We start from the raw sequence: 18,474 nt of genomic DNA, 5'->3' as shown, positions 1-18,474 counted from the left end.
TCATTCTTGTTTCTCCTCCGACTGTGTGTCTTCTTCATCCAGGATTCTCTTTATTTTATCTTTTTATTTTGCAAAGCTTGCATCATCACGAAATGATATGCGCACATGTACACAAGTGTAAAATATTTTAATTCAAATGAGAATATAGTCAATATATTAATGTGGTTTTAGCATATAAAATCATCTCGTCGAGCAAAACATATCTTCTATATTATGTCATTTTAGCTTCAATTTGATTTAGATGCAACGATCATCATCGAGGAGGACAATTCCTAATTGCACCGCTGCATTTTTTTTTTTTGTCTTCCGAACTATTTTGTTACAGTGTGGTTAGTTTAATCAGTCCTCTTTTATAATCTTGCCATTAGATTAATCAAATAGCCAATATTTATGGTTGAGAGAGATTGAGGTAAAACCTGATTGAGAGGATCCAAGCAGGGATCAGGAGACAAAATAATGAAAAGGAAATGTTATTGCAAGTTTACTGAACACCAGGGATGCTTTGGAGATTCATAAAATTGTGGCCATCAAGTTGGAGGAAGAGGACAAGTTAGTGTGGAATATGCAATGGAATCACTTGTAGAAAATGAAGAATATTGTGTACCAGGCGATCGGAAGCATATGTGGAAGCTGAAATCACTGCAAAGAATAAAAGTGTTTCTTTAGAGAGTCTTGAGAGGTTGTTTACCTACGTGTGTAAGATTGCAAGATAAGGGAGTAAATTGTCTGAATAATTGCCCCTATTGGGACAACAACCTTGAGAATTAGTGCCATTTATTTTTTAGCCAATTTGACATTGGCACGTGTATCCGCAATGAGCAGGAACCTATGATAAATTGGTTTGCAAAATGCTCTAGAGATACCTGTCATAAATTTATCATAGCTCTCTGAATATAAGTCGTATGTTAATGATTTTTAATCTAGTGTAAAGAAGACAAAATTTACTACAGGATTGACACCGGAATTGTTAAATTTCATTAAGTATAGTATGAGAAAAGTTTCTGCTCTGTTTCTGTACCAGTACCCATTATTTGGTCAAACTGAACCAATTGGATAGTTAACCCTCAAAACAAAAATTATATTTGTATTCTTGATACCCTGAGCTTTCCAACGAGTGGTCGTTTACTCAAATCGAACATCGTTTAGTATTTCCAATAAATTGTGGAAGTTGTGGATCTCATGCAGAATTTATGTAGGAAATCTGGAAAAAAAAAAATTGGAACACAATATTTCGATTTATATTAACCGAAATTTTTTAGCATAACAAAAAAATTCGGTTCGTATAAACCGCAGTACCCCAAGTGCAAAAACGGAAATTCAGGAGGTAGAAAAGAAATGTGGGCGGTCTCGAGAGAAAACTTCTTTCTCTTTCTCTTTTCCTTTTTCTTTTACATTATATGCATCTAATTTTTTTTTTGGTACAAATGCTAAAGAAAGAAACAAAAACAAGAAAAGAGCAAAAAAGAAAACTAAAAAATGAATAGACAACAAACGAAACCAAAGAAAACAATCAAAATATGATTTGGGTGGCTAAGATGAATTTTACATCAATAAAAGAATGCTACCACTGTAATATTGAAGGAAATTACATACAGAAACAAACAAAATAATAAAGTCAACATAGGCAAGGAAAATCCCAATCCTTGTATGCTTTCCTGCACTCTTGTTTCCATAAACTCTAATCTATTGGCCCTCATCCTATTATGTAACTTTTTTTGAATTCCTATTTAATGTACAAGTTAGGCTGCCTATCTACCATTTACTTACATCGATCAGTATTGTCTGGAGCTTCTAAGGCTAGTCCTGCGGCCACCACTAAAATTTATATTGCGCATTCCACCAGCCCAATCCTCATCGTCATCCTCATCAATATTAGCACCTACCATAGGTCCAGATTTCCGAATTTTTCTGGGTGTTTGTCGCTTCCGTTTTATATTTGCGGTGTAGAGTGAATAATCCACTGTATCTTCCTTCAATGCATTCTTAAACTCCTGTTTCAGAAATGAGTATAGACACGATTGAAATTAGGAGCTTCTCAATTAAAATATGCTCAAGGTTCTTTGTTTAGGAAAAAAAAGGCTAATAAATTTTCTCAATCAAAATAGATTCTTGTTGATAGTTCATTACTTACAAAAAAATAAATAAATGATGAGTTCCTAAACGTGTTTATTGAAAACTTGCACAAAAATAAAGTTCCATAAACTAATTTCATTTGTTACGAAATATCGTTTAAAATAAAAGTAATGTATAAGAGTTGTTATTCATTTAAACTGACTCATAATGGCAACAGAAACTCTCAATGTGCAAAAAGTTCAAGTGTATGTGAAAGAAAACAAATTTACCCAAGCTACAGTACCTGATATCTTTGTATTAATTCTTGCGGACATGTAGGCAAACTGAACTGAGATTCACAAATATTAAATGGAACATTCTGTTTTGAAAAAACATCTCCAGGTTTTGGTGGTTCGCTTGGAGAATAAGCCTGAATGAAAATAGGAAAACATCTCAAAGATAGATAGAGGACGGTTAGGTGTGTCATCCCACCCTAGTAAAAAGAAAACACAGCATTCGAAGACCAGTAAGTGAATAAGTGATAATAATGTGCATTTTATAATTTTACCTGACATCTGGCATCATCGAGACTATACATGATTTTTAGGTGTCTCTTTAACTTCAAAAGAAGTTGCAATGCAATCGCGGATAAACAGTCAGCCTGCATAAGCATCGGGAACAAAATGAACGTGATCATATGACCCAATTACTAAATTAATGAATGATTCAAATGTGCATATTCAATTAGCTTGAATTTTCACATTTCTCCCCACAAACAAATCAAGGTAATTGACAAAAATAACGACAGTGAGCTCCAAAATACCTGAACTTTCTCAAGATCATCTTTTGAGAAGGTAAAGGCATCTGCAAAACCTGCAGCATGTAGCTTTACTTTTGATCTACCATTATGTGATAAAGGATAATCTGGCAATTGGTGATTTGTTCCATTTAAATCCACTGATGTCATATCATTGAGGTAGGGACGAACATCTACATTTTGCTGATATGTGCCATTTAAATCCAATGACTGGACTTGGGTTGTATGAATAGGCTCATCTGGTGCCTGTGGATACATTCCATTCCCATGAGGTGTACCATCACCCTCACTTCGTGACAAGCTTGAACTCCAGGCTTTGAAGTTCGCCTCCAGCGGACCAGCCCTAACCTGAACTACTCGATTGATAGCATAGATTAAATAAAGTGGTTCATCAGGTGCAATGAATGGAAGCAAGGCAAGGACCTCTGTGCAGTACCTGTGAAAAGAAACCAATTAAAAGGTCACTTCAAAACTCACATGATTGAATCACAAAAAAAAAAAACTTACATGATTAACAAGGAATAATGACAAATAAGACTTACGTTAAGAAAGATATTACAAATTTGTTCCATCTTGGATTATCAAATTTTCGTACAATTGAGGACATAAATTTGTTCCTTGATATCCGGTTCCCTCGGATGAGCTTGTATATTCGAGAAACCCCAACTCTTGATTGAGTGAGCGAATCGGCCTGGGGCTTGCCTTTTCCAGAAACATGGATCTTAGATTGGGTCTTGTGGTTAACATTTTCATTAGGACTGACACAAATAGATTGCATGAACATAAAAGACATTTGAAGTCCATCACCCAATCGGCTTTCAAAAAATGCAGGGTACCTGAAAATAACCTTTAATTAGATAATAGAACTTGGTAGATGTGAATTATACCATCCAAAGTTATATATAGGAGATTACTTCTCATTCATATTCATTAGGAGATGATGAGCCAACTTTGAATTTGGCTCCAGAGGATCTGTTTCTAGTGCTATAAGATGTGGAACACAAGTGATGGGATGAACAAGACCTTGGCGCAACACAACTTCAACAATCTGCATTATTAGCATATCTCATTAACATGCATAAGAAACAGAAAGCTTAACTACTATAATAGAAATGATAAAGTTTCCAGGGAAAAAAACACTAATAAAAAAGATAGATCATTTTTCTTGTTTCTTTGCATATGACTGTCATTTTTCTTATTTTTTTGCATGTAGGTACATTATATTTTGCTCTAAGAGTTTAATCTAATCCAAAATAGAAGCTAGGTTCTGACCTTCAAGGCTGATTGTCGAACCTGTTCGTTCAAATCCAAACATCTGCCCAAAATATTATCCCAGTACAACTGAATTATACCCCCGCATATGTTTGTATCCCCAGCACCAGCAGCAACAGGTACACTCTGCCCAGCTCCGACCAAGTGACCAGGTACATTACCATCAACTTTGTCTGTTTCCATTTTGCTTTCAGCATCAAGAAGATACTCAAACATGTTTTGTAATGCTTGCATCTGATTATAAGAATGATTTAGTATCCATAGAAAAGTATATGTTCATGTACATAAAAATACATGCATAAAAGTACATATTATCTGCAATTAGCATATACACATACCTTCGATAAATTTTTGCAAGATGTGAATTTAAACAATCCAACCATTGAATATTCTCATTATGTAGATCGAATGTACATAGTTTCATACAATTAAAAAAAAAAAAAAAAAAAAAAAAAAAGGGTATTTGATATAATTTAACAGCTAAATTGGTTAAAGGTTGCATCCTAGAAATAGTTGTTAAAGGACAAAGGTGTAATTATGCTAGCATGTGTACGTCTGGATGAAATACCAATATATATTACCTTTATCCGTTCATTAGCAATGTTAGACAATGTTCCCTCCAGTATCTTTCCAATGTCATTTTCTAACATATATTCAGGCCTTGCAATTAGAACATATCCTAGTGCCTACAAGAGTTACAATCAAACATTAATAAACATTCAAGATTAAACAAAGATAAGAACTGAGTCAATGAGAATCTCTCACCTGCAATGATCTAACCTGAAGAGTACAATCCTCCACAGCAAGATACTTCATAAGCAAGCCGAGACTCCTTTTGACATCAACAAGTTCATTACCAGAGCCGGCAAACAAACAGTTGCCATAACGAATAAGCAAACCAAGAGAGAAGAGAGATCGCCCGACTTGCTGTAAATAGCAGGAAACAGTCAATTTTGAATATACATGCCAATATAAAATGTGAGATGAACCGGCTATTCAAAAAGTTAAGCTGATAATTGAAAATACATGAGTGGTTTATATTATAGCACCAAACCTGCTTGTTTACAACTGCCTGGGTATCTTCCAAACATTTGAAGAAGACCTGAATAAGATGCTGGACTGCAGTAGCCCCCTTCCCAGCAATCTTACTCATACTGCAGAGGCACCTGTGTAAGCAATGGTAATAATTAAGACCTATAAGTATATGAACGGGTAAGCAAAATTTCTTCTATTAAATGGAAGGAAAAATAAAATTTCTACTATTTGCAGTCTGTAAAAGGCAAGCATAACCAAGACCCAGTTCAAGGGTATTAGGAATATTCCAAAATATAATCCAAAAACTGTTCTTCCAAGATATGCATTTTTTGCACTGTATTCAATGCATAAAAAAATTATTTAAAAATTATCATATAAAACATAATAATATTAAAACATTTATATTTTATAAACTCTTCCATCAAGAAAAAATAGAAAACTCCACATTATATGAGTTTATAAACAAGTTATATCCAGGATGAAGCAGCAGAACAGAAGTAATAGAACACATCTAAGTAATCTAACTAATGAACATAACAGTAGGAGATTAAAGTACTTGATACAAGCATGGACAACTGTCAAGAAAGAATGTCGGCGAATCATCTGCGTCAAATCTTGCTCAAGTTCCTCCACAAAACCCAGAGTTAACTGATTACTCAGCAATGGCAACACAGCATCAATTATAAATATTATACTCTCAAGTAATTGTGCGACCATGCTATTGTCAACCTGAAAACAAACAAAAAAATACATATGGAGAACTATTCCCATTTCAGATTACACTTTCTTGTAGGTCAAAACAATATAAGGGGATTAATGAAATGTCGAGCTAGAAACTAAACAGTTATTAATTAATAATAAACAGATCAAAACTGAAGCAAAAGCTCCAAACCTAATAGGATTGTGCTCAAATGTGCATCAGTTATAAATTTAGAAATATTATTTTACATATTACATAAACACACCTATTGGAAGTTTTAAATGTGGCAATTCAATGAGCAAGGGGGAGGGGATGTGTTTTATGTGCTTTATGATTTATATTTTATTAGCTATGACATGTGTTTAGACTCCAACTCTATCACTTCATGTCATGTGCTATGGATTTCAACTTAAACTTTAGCAAGATAAATTTTATGTTTGATCCATGGGCTGAACTCAGCCCAATGCACACACAATCAAATTGAAGGGGGAAAAACTCCCAAACCCAACCCATTGGACACGAGCGGCTGGCCCAAAACTACTAATCCAAGAATAGATATTGGGTATAATTTAAATTTACTTTCTATTTTTTATTTGTTTGCCTTGATGAAAGTTGCACAACTGTTGTGGCTTCAAAATCCTATCAAAAAAAGCTAGAGTTTCTTATTATGCTTCTCAGTTTCACATTTCCGCACTTGGGCACAATATACAGTAAAAAATTAAAAACAATAGGAAATGAAGTTGATAATATCCTTGAATGTTTACAGCTGAATAAACTAGTGTTTTATTATTTTGAGAACAATTATAAGATACATATATAAATACTGTATACATGCTAACACGATAAATGGACTACATCTGATCAAAAATTTGAAAGAAGTGCCAAAAGAAAAACAAGCCTTAAGATTAGTCTTAACCTGAGTCTTCAGATATTGCTCCAAAGTAATGACAAGGTGGGAAGGGTTAGAAGCTGGTGCACATAGAGTTGGGTCCACAAGACAAAATGCATGCAAGACTAGCACATACGGAAGCACAAGTTTTTCCCCCTCATTACTGTTCATTTCTTCCACCTGATCATGAACATAAACTCTATCTTTTAATATCAAGAAGGTGAAGCATAAAAATTGGATGAATGTGCACAATTATAGTGTACCTGCAATATCTTCTCCAGCAAGCATTTGCAAATCAACTCACAACGCTTACGAACTGTTACAAGGGACACTGGGTTGACCCCAATTGCTTTTGTAGATTGTGGTAAAAAATCAAGTGTCAAGTTGCGCTTTATTACAGTTACAAGAAGCTTATTATTGGGCATTCTCTTCAACATTTCAACAATTTGCTCTGTTTTCTTAGCTACCTCAAGTGGAACAGTACTACCATCTCCAAAGATCTGAGTTTGTGAAGCAGAAGGCTCCTCAAACCAGAACTCATAAAATGTTTTGCAAACAAGATCCTGTAAATGAGAAGCATAATAAGTAGAAACATTCTTAATATCCAAAAAGAGTTAGGACATGAGAAATAAATTAGGAGACATATCTTAATAGGTTCAAAGCAAGAACTTCAAAGTACCTGGATACTGGATTCATCATCAATAACACGAGAAATTATCTCTGTGCAGGCTCTTGTAAACTCCGAGAAGTTGGCATTTGAGCTGCACATATCTCGAATAATTTTTATGGCTCGTTTTCGAACACTCACTCCAGTATCTTTGATTCTCTCTGTAATCTTCTCAAAATACTACAGTACAAATTTGAAAAGAAAAAAAAAATTAACAATTCAACACCCGTCTGAAGTGTCTCCAAAACAGCCATGAAGTTTGTAAGGCAAGACCAGATTTATTTTTTACAATTAAGGAAAATGCCATTGACACATACCTTAAAACCCACATCTGGATGCGAAGCAATATGCCTACCAACAAGTTCCAATGCTGCTTCTCTAACAGATATTGCACTGTCACAGAACCTACCTTCAACAGATGTTTGAACTTGTTTATCACCCAATACCTCTGGATCAGCCTCTACAATGATGCTAACCTATTCATCATATTAAATATTAAATGAAAGACAATAGAGATAAAACCAGGGCAAAGAAACTATAATAAGTATCCCATTTTCACTTGAAAACAGAAAACTTAAAGATGATAAACTTACTGCTCGTAAAGCTTTAGCCCTAATAACTGGAGAGTTCTCCTTCAAATTTACCTGTACAATATAAAAAAGATTAGATGTAACCAAAAAAAAAAAGTAATACACAGTTTTTTTATTTGACAAACTAAGGGAAAAGGAAAACATCAACTGACCAAAAGTGTGTGAAAAATCTTATCAAAGCCTCGACTAAATGAACTTTTTTGGCCTAAAGCTAGAGTAATCTTCTTGATTGAATCTCGCGTCAGCATAGAAGAAACAGTACCAGAATCCCGTATTATGGTTCTTGATTTCATCCTAGCAAAGTAGTAAATGGGCTTCTGCTGAGATTTTGGATCATTTTTATACCATACGCATAGATAAAACCTGCACAACATATACAAGCATTACCTTTGCATAATTATAACTAAAATATCAATCAGAAAATCTGTAACAAGCACAAACCAGCAAATGAAAATATGCAGGTCATCATCAGAGGTGACATCTTGAAGGTGATTCAAAAGCAATTGTTGAACAATTTCATGGTTAGAAAATGCAGAATCATCCATTGACACTTTACGATTCTTTTTTACATCATCCTTGCGCTGGGAATTGCAATATGATTGTAATACAAGCAGTTGCTTTGAGCAGATGCAGATATGACAGTACCAGTTCCGGTTGGGAACTTCATTTTCTTTAATGTCCAAACAGTCAGCATGAAAAAGCCTATTGCAGCCGGAACATATGAACAAATTTTCAATCCTTCCACCCAAACAGATACAACATGTATCTTTTGGATAATGAGGACGAGCAGCATTCTCACTAAGTAAATCTTGAAGTACCCAGAACTTTTCCCGGCTACAAATCACAGCATCACGCTTCAACCTTGCAGCAATAGTGCCAAGAATATCAATTGCCATGGAACGTGCAGCGAAATCCTTGGAGTTTGACCCAGCATTATTAATTAGTATAGCACATAGAACCTGAAAGAACTCTCAGCAGTTAACTAACCTGATGCCTTTACCAAAACAATAATTCACATTTACATAAATACATGCAGATCACGACACAAACACACGCAAGCACAAACACAAAAATGACCTCTAGAATAGAAGCTGAAGCAGGATACTCGGGTAAATTTAGAGTGGTCAGTAAATCAGTAACAAGATTCTCCATTATGGACTTCAGTTCAGAAGCATCCTGAGTCTTTGCATTTGCAACTCGATGAATTACACGGCTCCAAAATAGACCGCAGGCCTCTCTTACTGCGTCACGGCATTTAGTTGGATAACTAGCATCAACCGAGACTTCCAATACAGAGTTACCACTTGATGCTAGTCTTAAAGTATCAGGAAGGTTAGCACTACAATGAATTAATTGGATCAACAAAGCAGTAATCATCTGGATCTGTCTTTGCTCTTCCTCACGTATGTGATAATTCCTTAAAGCTCGCTTTGAATGCGGTAATTTCCAAAGAAGGTGAAGCATTTCATCTAACACATAAGTACGATGTTGTGTGTATAAATAGAATATCTGTACCAGCATATCGGAAAAACAGCAATTACATGTTAGCTACCAAAAATGAGCATGAAAGCTAACATTCAAAAGTTTTATAAGAGCGAGGCATCAGTACCACACTGAGTAAACCAATTGCCTTCAATTGCAAGAGCTGAATGTTATCAACCAAGAACGTTGAAATGCATGTTTTTACAAGTTGTAAAATGCAACTATCTGACAACCTCTCTATTAACAACAAATCCTTGAGTAGTCCAAGAACAGTACACGACTTCTGAAGAATAACATTCACAGCACTAGAGAACCTAATAAAGCAAGAATCAACAAGAAACATATGTAAGCAAATCTAACTTCAGACACATAAGACAACGGAATCTACGGGTTGTTTGATGGACATTATCGGATACAGATAAATAGTGCAACAGTGTTGGACATATGTGAGATAAGATACAAACATGATAATCTTTTATTTTATTTTTTTGCATTGGATAATCTTGTATTTTATCGTGTGTTTAAGCTACACAGGATAACTAACCAAATAGTACCATATCATCTTATCTTCATAATTGAGATGGATCAAATAATAGTTATATTATAGGATATGAATAAAAAATAACAAAGTTAAAGTTTTTAGTTTTTTTTATTGATTTAGATCAATTTTTCATTATGTTTTTTGTTTTAACTTATTTTGTCCTGCTGACTCGCCAAATAATGGATTAAGAAAATATATGATAGTTTATTATATCTTGTCTATCTAAACCTAACCACCAAACGGGTCCTTGATGTGAAAATAATCAAACCTGCTTGATGCTGATTTCTTCAACTTCACAGTCTTGCTGCTAGTACGTCGTTTTTTGCTTGCTGAGCCTAATTCAGCATCATATTCTTCATCATCAACTGTGAAACATATAAAGATTAGCAGTTTGAAGCCACATATAGGAAATAACTTATTTCCAGTTTCTCCCTGTCATACTGGCCGTCAGATAAATTATAAAACAGCATTAACTATCAGTAGCATTTCTGTCCTCCAAATAGAAAAGAAAAAAAAAAAGTTCCGTTTGGCACAAAAACTGAAAAGGCTAACCTTCAAGTGCAGTGTTTTCACTAGGTCTGTATAATGCCCGGTATGAAGGATCACATGCACACATCACATCCGTTATCTGATGCCTGGAAAACTCCAGAATTCTCTCAATGACCTGATACAGACAAATTACTTTAAGACATTGGAGATTATAATTATTAACAGTGTCGGGTTCAAAAAATTAATTATTTATTAATAGAGTAGCAATCTGAGCACATCATGCCCATGCAAATTACTTTCAGAAAGACTCTTCTCCTGCAGAGGGAGCTTTTGAACAATGATATTTGTTTGAAGCTAGCATAAAGAACTCACCTCTTCTTTATAAAGTTGTTTTGGCATGTCAGTATGAGCCATCACCGCCAGTGCAGCATGAATGGATTCCAACGCAGCAAAAAGAGACGAAACTTGTTCTGAATTGGACTGAAACATAGAACAATAACAATTAATAACAACTACTACAAAATCTGTGCCATGTTTAACTTGTGTACATAGGAACTCATCTATGTAACTCATTATTCATTACCTTGCCATGCTTCAAAAAAAAATACTCATTACCTTGCCAAATGTGATCTATGTACCAAAGCTATGTATAAATATTAAACTTCTGTTTACTGCCTAATACAATTTAGATTTTAGTAAATTATTACTATAATAGAAAAATAGAGGTCATAGTCGAAGTCAACTAAATCTAAACAAGCCAAAAAACTCCATAGACTAGTACAAAAGAATCTAACGTGAACTTACATTGTCACAATCCTCAATTGACAGGCCTTCTGCTATGTGTATCTGATGATCTAAAACCTTTAGCAGTCTAACAAGGAATTCTACAGGGACCAAATGCAGAAGTTTCTTCTCACGTATAGACATTATTTCATTAACAAGCGTTCTAAGATCTGAAAGAGACAATGACAACAATTCTACTGCTTCATCTAGATCACCACTATTCCGTTCAGCCTTGCTACATAAGTCCTCCAAAAACTCACGAAATCTTCCAATGCTGGCATCTAAACAGACAACAAATACAGTGTTCATTACACATGTAAACACGGATGTATCTATGATGTATGAAAGTGCACACACAAACACAGGGAGAACAAACAAAATTGTTGAAAATTAGGGTTGTAGAAACCCGTCATGCACAGACCTTGAAGCTCAGTAGGGTCAGGTGCAATAGATAATCCGTTACCGGCTTTCTTCTTAACTTTTGATTTCTTAGAAGACAATGTAGAAATGTCCTGCCAAATCATTATGAAAATTAGCAAAAGAAAAATAGTAAATATCAAATGCTATAACCAAATGAAATCATACATTTGTAGAAAAATTATCAAGCTGTCGGCTATGGGTTGCATTATAGTCTTTTTGAGTCTGACTCGGGACAGAAAAACTTGATTCAGAGAGCTTCTTTTCAGGTAATGCACTACCAGAGATCTTCTCCTTGACAGGACCTGAGAAACTTGACCAATACAATAAACAATAAGCAGAGCACCATTAAAATGTTTAATGGAAAGCAACGAGACCAGAGGGAAACGTAAATTTTTGTTGGAAAAGGTAAACACACTCTATACCTATTATTGGACTATATGCGGCATTTGGTAAGCATTGCAACTTATGATACATTATGTATTGTATTATGTAGCATTGCACATATGATTTATCTGTTTGGTTAGTCTGGATGTAGCTTAGTTATTCTAGGAGTTCCTAGAAACTCTAAATGCTGTAACTAACTGCAACTGACTCAGTTGGTGACAGTAACATGTTTTGACAGTTATTCTCAGACCTTGGATACCAATATATGTGTAAAATTAGATTGAGAAAAAACTAACAAATCACTCTTTTCAGTTTATCTCTCCTACCATAATCACCAAATCTATAAATTTTGAAATCGCAAACCTGTTATAGTTTTTATCAAACCAGAAAAATACACTAAACCTCTTCAGAGCTATAAATGAAAGACATTTGTCAACATCAAATCAAAACATCGTTTGATTATATGACACTTTCCATCTAGAATGAATAAGTGTCACACCATGAATCTGTCAGACCACTACAGACCAATGAGCAGCTACAAAACTGTGAGATCTAAAATTATTTAGGACAGAAACCAAGTACGTACTCTGTTTACCTGCAGTGCTGCATTCAAATGCTTCAGGATTACACCTAAGAACTTCATCATGGAGTTCTAAAGGCTCGACATAGTTATACCGAACAGCATTGGCATCATCTCTTAAATTCCTATATAAGTCAACGTATATAAAATTGTATTAAATTCAACACCAAGTAACAATACTAATGACATAAGCAGCATTGATGTTTTTTTTTTTATGCAAAGCAGCATTGATGATTATGATAACGACAATAATACGTATTCATATACCGACACATTTCAATAAAACGAGAAAAGAAAAATGGAAAATAGTAACGACTGGAGTGAATGTGATTTTGTTTATATTAAAATAACGCGGCAAATAAAAATTCATGCAGCTGGCACAATCTGTGCTCGTAGTTACCTCTTCTTTACAATGAAAATTAAAAAATTAAAAGTGAAAAAGGTCAATAAACTACAGAATCAAACTTCATGTGACAACTAAATTAAGAAATTGATTCACTTATTCACGACTTAATTAAAACTGAAAACAATAATAACTAAGCATGTAAGCACTAAGCGCCTACTATAACAGCATTCTATATATGTAACTCCAACACTAATCGTAAGCTAAACCTGAAATCTTAACCGTGAACAAACGACCTAACTTATAATTAACTAATTATTAAGTAAAACGAAAAACCGAAAACTATAACTAAATAAGCAAGCTAAACACTATGCAGCCATGAGTCAACTACATAAATCGTGAAATTCATACAATATCCAAAAAGTCAAATCTAGTATCTACAGTAAATCGCATGAAAATTCAAATTCTACTAACTTCATCGCGAATTTCAATTATACAAAAACTTCAACAACAATTCACATCCTAATTTGTAGCATTTTCCTACGAATTCAACTTCCTATCAACTAAAATAGTGAAATCACTAATGCGTGCAAAAAATATCAAACGAAAATCCGAAGAAAATGCTTACAAGTATGAAACATCAGTGTTTCGGAGCATCTCAGCGATCTTGCTAGACTGTGCGAGAATATCGACGCGGTTCAACAGCAACGGTGAATCGAAGAGTCGTAGGTCTTGATCGGAAGCTCCGCAGAAAACCGGAAGCGAAGGTAACGGCAAGCAAGAGGTGATTTCGGAGTGAATAGTATTTGACATGCTGATTCCGCGGTGGTCGGAGAGAGACTGCGCCGCCGTAACGGCATCGGAAGTAGTTGGAGAATTCATTTGATTGGTTACTAGAGGAGCATGGAGTGGTTGAGAGAGTGAAAATGGAAAAAATTAAGAGTGAATTGAGATTAAATAGGGTTTTGATTTTGAAGTTGAAAAATTGAAAAATGAAAGTGTTGAACCCTAGAGGGATAAAATTGGGAAGAGAAATTGGAAGTGAATGGCGGGGAAAAGAGTGATTATGTGAAAATGATTTTGGATTTCACGAAATAGAAATGTTATGTGGATTCGGTTTTCTCAAGAGCGTGAATGAAGTCTAAATATGAGATTACGGAAATACCCTTGCGGTTTGTGAAGCTTGTCATGTAAACCATATGGAACTATGGTGTGTAAGTGGAAGGTTTAGTACTTTCTACTACTAAGCATAGATAGATAGATAGATCCATGGAAGTAATTAGTAAGTTTGTGTTTGGAAAGTAATTATTTTATAGATTCGATGCACAGTTTGGTGGAAGCTATGCTTATTTAAAGCGAAATAATGCATTTTATAATGTGATATGTTGGATATACCGTAAGTGTATTTTTTTTATTTTTTCTAAAAAGAAAGCAAATTGTTGCATTTCATTAATAATTAACATAATCGGAAAATTATGAGTGATATAATAAGTGAGATGAGCTAATGGTCGTGAGTGATTGTATTAGCTAATACTTACAATGAAGTAGTATTGTATTTAAAGTCAAGATTTGTAATGTTTAGATAGTATATATACTACTAACTTTAAAACCATTTGCAAGCATTCATTCGATGTTAATGTTAACTATAGTCTAGGTGGACCATGGCAAGGTCAAGAAAGTTTGGAATTATTTATGTGCCTATCTTTTTTATCATTTTTTTCTTTCACATGATCATCACTTTTTTTTTCTCCTCACGCACATAAAATCACACAACTGCAGTGTTGTGACTGAATATGATTCAAGTTCAGAAGTTTGTTGTTATGGGTTAAAGGCAAATGAACTAAAATATTTAGATATTTTGTCCCTTGAACATGTATGAACCAAAAATATATTTAACTCTTATTACTATATGCATTATTCCAAAAAAAAATAAACCAATAACTTAGTACAAATATTATTTCTTTTGATAACATAATTGCATTTCTTACATTAAAAAGAAAATGCTTAATTTCACCTTTATTTTTAAATTAAAATACATTATGAATTACACAATCCCACAAAATTCGAATGTTTTTACCCACATATTTGATAATTTTTACAGTTTCTTAAAATCAAGCTATTAAATAAAAAAATTAATGTACTATATAAAACAAAATACCAGTTTATTTTATTTTCCTTCTTTAATATTTAACTCTACCGTCATCCTAGTCCTAAGTCCTAACTTTGCATAGGACTACTAACTTTGTGGTTGGCCTTTTATGTACTTATGGGCAGCATGTTTGGCCCATTTATATATTTCATTGATAGCTTCTCTTCTCCCCACCCCCATGACTCCCCCCCCCCCCCCCCCACACACAAATCCGATTTTTTCCTTAAACAAAATTCGGAATGTATTTTCCGAAGTTATTCTAGTCCTAAGTCCTAACTTTGCATAGGACTACTAACTTTGTGGTTGGCCTTTTATGTACTTATGGGCAGCATGTTTGGCCCATTTATATATTTCATTGATAGCTTCTCTTCTCCCCACCCCCATGACTCCCCCCCCCCCCCCCCCCACACACAAATCCGATTTTTTCCTTAAACAAAATTCGGAATGTATTTTCCGAAGTTATTCTAGTTCAAATTCAGGAAATTTTCGGAAACATATTCTGAAACTTTTTTATTCAAAGCAAAAAAAAAAATCGGAAAAGGCATTCCAACGTTTTTATTGAAGGGAGAAAAGAAATGGGCGAGGGGAAGAGAAGCTATCTATTTCATTTTAAATATGTATTGGGAGTGCTCAAGTTCTACAACGTTTGAGTTCTAAAACTCAAACAAGGTATTTTTGAAATTTCAAAGGGCGCGTTGGAAGCTTAGTGGGAAAAGAAATTATCTTTTACATGACTCTCAAATTTTACTCCTACCTCAACAAATATCGTAAAACCCATATTTATTCCTAATATTTTTTAAAAACATAACTATTCCACCCCTTATTGTCTTCCAACGATTTCAAAGTTTAAGCTTATTGGCAAAAACTTGTTATTGGACTTTGGAACACATGACAAACTCAAGGTTGAGTTTACCGGAAAACATAACAATGGAAATAATTTTTAGTTAGGAGGATGGAGAGTAGGTTTTTTTTTTTTTTGTTAACAATGGGAATCGAATCCAGGACCTATAGCATACTACTCAAATCTCTCACCACCAAATCAAACCTGGTGGCTTGGATGAAGAGTAGTTTCGGCATCTAAATTGTTTTGTTTTTGTTCCCAACTTAAATATTCTTGTTTTAATTTTAGGCCTTTTTTTTGTGTGATTCATTGCATAAAATACTCATAATTATCAATGATATTTTAAATCCACATTTTCTTGAACAAAAATAAAATTAAGCACAAAATTAAAATTTTATTTGAAGAATCATACAAAAAAAATGGATTACCACTTCATCTAAGACAAAAAAAACCATTAGGTTTGACCTAGTAATGAGGGGTTTGATTAGTATGTTAAAGGTTCTGGATTCGATTCTCAATCCATTGTAAACACACAAAAAAATAATACATAAAACACCTAAAAATATTCATGTAAGTTTAATTATTTTTTTTTACATTCAAAAAAAGTTTAATTCTTTTTTTTACTAGTTTTTCAAATTATTTTGGTTAAAACTTAAAAGATTCCAAAATGAAAGTGGACAATGTTCAAGCCCAATAATAAGAAAATTTCTCTTTACCCTCCCCCAAATGTTTGTTCCAAACCCTCTTAAATTCCATATTTCCCTTTAAGCTAGATTCATAATATATTTTTCACTATATTACCTCCGTCCTTAAATATAAGACATTTTTTAGAAAATCGCGGAGATTAAGAAAAGTGGATTGTGATATTAAATTTGTTGGTAATTTGTACTATTGTTTTTACAAGTTTTTCGTTCAAGAGAGAAAAGGAGTTAATGTTTTCTTTAGAGTATTTATTACATATTATAGAAAAAAGATACACAGTATATATGATGGTAAATAAATAATTAATGCCCTTGAAACTCTGAAAGGTATTCTATAAAAGGGACAGAGAAAAATCTCAAGAGAGTCCTATATTTAGGGACGAAGGTAGTAATATTTTGCTCGAAAAATATTTTTCGCTTGCAAAGGTTCGGGAAATAGATTTCAAACCAAGCCTGCTAAAGACAAAAGCAGTAAACTTTTGTCTTTTTTTTATTATTTTTTATTTTGTTTTAAAACTCCAATTCTCCATAAAAGAAGCTCTAAACCTTAATATAGGTCCATCTATTATATTTTATCAATCCAACTTGTAAGAGAGTAAAATTTGTGACATACAAGTAAGTGTTAATCAATGTTATAAAGTTGTTATTTTTTTTTTTTATTTTATAAGCAATGGTTATAATGTTGTTATTGATTCTTGCGATATTTTAAGTTGGATTAAATATGTTTTTGGCCCCTCTAAATATATCAAATTTCATTTTTAGTCCTATAAAATTTTCTTTCAAACTTTAGCCTTCCTAAATTTTATGTTTTCAATTTTAGTCTCTTTTTTTTTTTAAAAAAAAAAAAAGTTCACATATCATGTTTCAAATGATTTTTTTTTAAAACACATCTTTTTTTACGATCTTAAAATACGATTAGTTTTACAATTTAACTATTTAATCTTAATTTTTGTTAATTTATTTATAAACTAATACCTTCCACCGTCTGGTTGGTGAGTTTAGCATATCTTTGGACAATGTGCAATGTCTTTTACATAATACCATTGAAAGTAAGTTTTTGAACCATACAAAGATATAGTGTTGAAGTTATTAAGGATGCAGATTGGCTGTTGTAACTGTTTACAAACAGTTACAACGTAGTGGACAATCTTGGCCATCCATAATAAATTTGACGGCTTAGATTTACTTGTTCAATTTATTAACTTTATACATAGTTTAATCTCACCCATTTATTGTTGATTGGACGGTCAGAAGCAGTTACTGCGTTGACGCAGTAACTGCATCAAATATGTTTCAAGTTATTAACATGGTAGTTGAGTTTCTCGGATGTGATGAATGTGGTGGCGAGTTTTTTTGAGAGCACAAAAGGGTCACTTCTTAACATATGCATATATGCTAGGATTGAATATTGGTCGATTTCAGGGCAAAAATTATCAAACCGATAAAAATCGCAACCTCTTAATTTGGACCAATTTATGGTTGTCTACATCTTCATTTTGTTCGGGTGTCCGGTCATGCTGGTGATAGGTAGAACGAGTCGGTTGTATCGTGTTAGATTGAAACTTCATTGCTATATATAAAATTTCATTGATCCATACATTTCTATTTTACAAAAAATTCAACATCTCACACACAAGACAACAATTGATAGAAAAATTAAATGAATAAATAGGGTGAGATGCGATAACTTTGTAGATCTAAATACAATAAAAAATCAACTAGATGAGAAGTAAAAATTA

The 18,474-nt window shown here is 33.5% G+C and overlaps 1 protein-coding gene across 3 annotated transcripts; it reads right to left on the bottom strand.

Moving 5' to 3' along the window:
* Positions 1–1,494: 1,494 nt before the first annotated feature.
* LOC123907388 (sister chromatid cohesion protein SCC2) lies at positions 1,495–14,299 on the bottom strand. Of its 3 annotated transcripts, none has more exons than XM_045957644.1 (28): positions 13,673–14,299; positions 12,717–12,826; positions 11,903–12,039; positions 11,739–11,829; positions 11,339–11,598; positions 10,907–11,014; positions 10,598–10,709; positions 10,314–10,410; positions 9,632–9,818; positions 9,100–9,531; positions 8,464–8,981; positions 8,175–8,385; positions 8,026–8,076; positions 7,750–7,908; positions 7,445–7,612; positions 7,029–7,328; positions 6,793–6,945; positions 5,733–5,905; positions 5,196–5,307; positions 4,907–5,068; positions 4,723–4,827; positions 4,142–4,375; positions 3,784–3,917; positions 3,412–3,705; positions 2,876–3,305; positions 2,621–2,713; positions 2,357–2,482; positions 1,495–1,991 (listed from the first exon to the last, which is right to left on the bottom strand). In XM_045957644.1, exons 1-28 carry the CDS (start codon positions 13,924–13,926, stop codon positions 1,773–1,775), a joined length of 5,430 nt encoding a protein of 1,809 aa, XP_045813600.1. In that variant the 5' UTR covers positions 13,927–14,299; the 3' UTR covers positions 1,495–1,772. The 3 variants fall into 3 exon arrangements, with proteins under 3 accessions (XP_045813600.1, XP_045813599.1, XP_045813601.1); XM_045957643.1 differs by having other exon boundaries at positions 12,708–12,826; positions 13,673–14,140; XM_045957645.1 differs by having other exon boundaries at positions 11,903–12,047; positions 13,673–13,810.
* Positions 14,300–18,474: the final 4,175 nt, after the last annotated feature.

Source organism: Trifolium pratense, linkage group LG2 (assembly GCF_020283565.1).
Source record: "Trifolium pratense cultivar HEN17-A07 linkage group LG2, ARS_RC_1.1, whole genome shotgun sequence".
NCBI lineage: Eukaryota > Viridiplantae > Streptophyta > Magnoliopsida > Fabales > Fabaceae > Trifolium > Trifolium pratense.
Note: the sequence above shows the minus strand (reverse complement) of the source record. Positions and strands in the feature narration are given on the sequence as shown.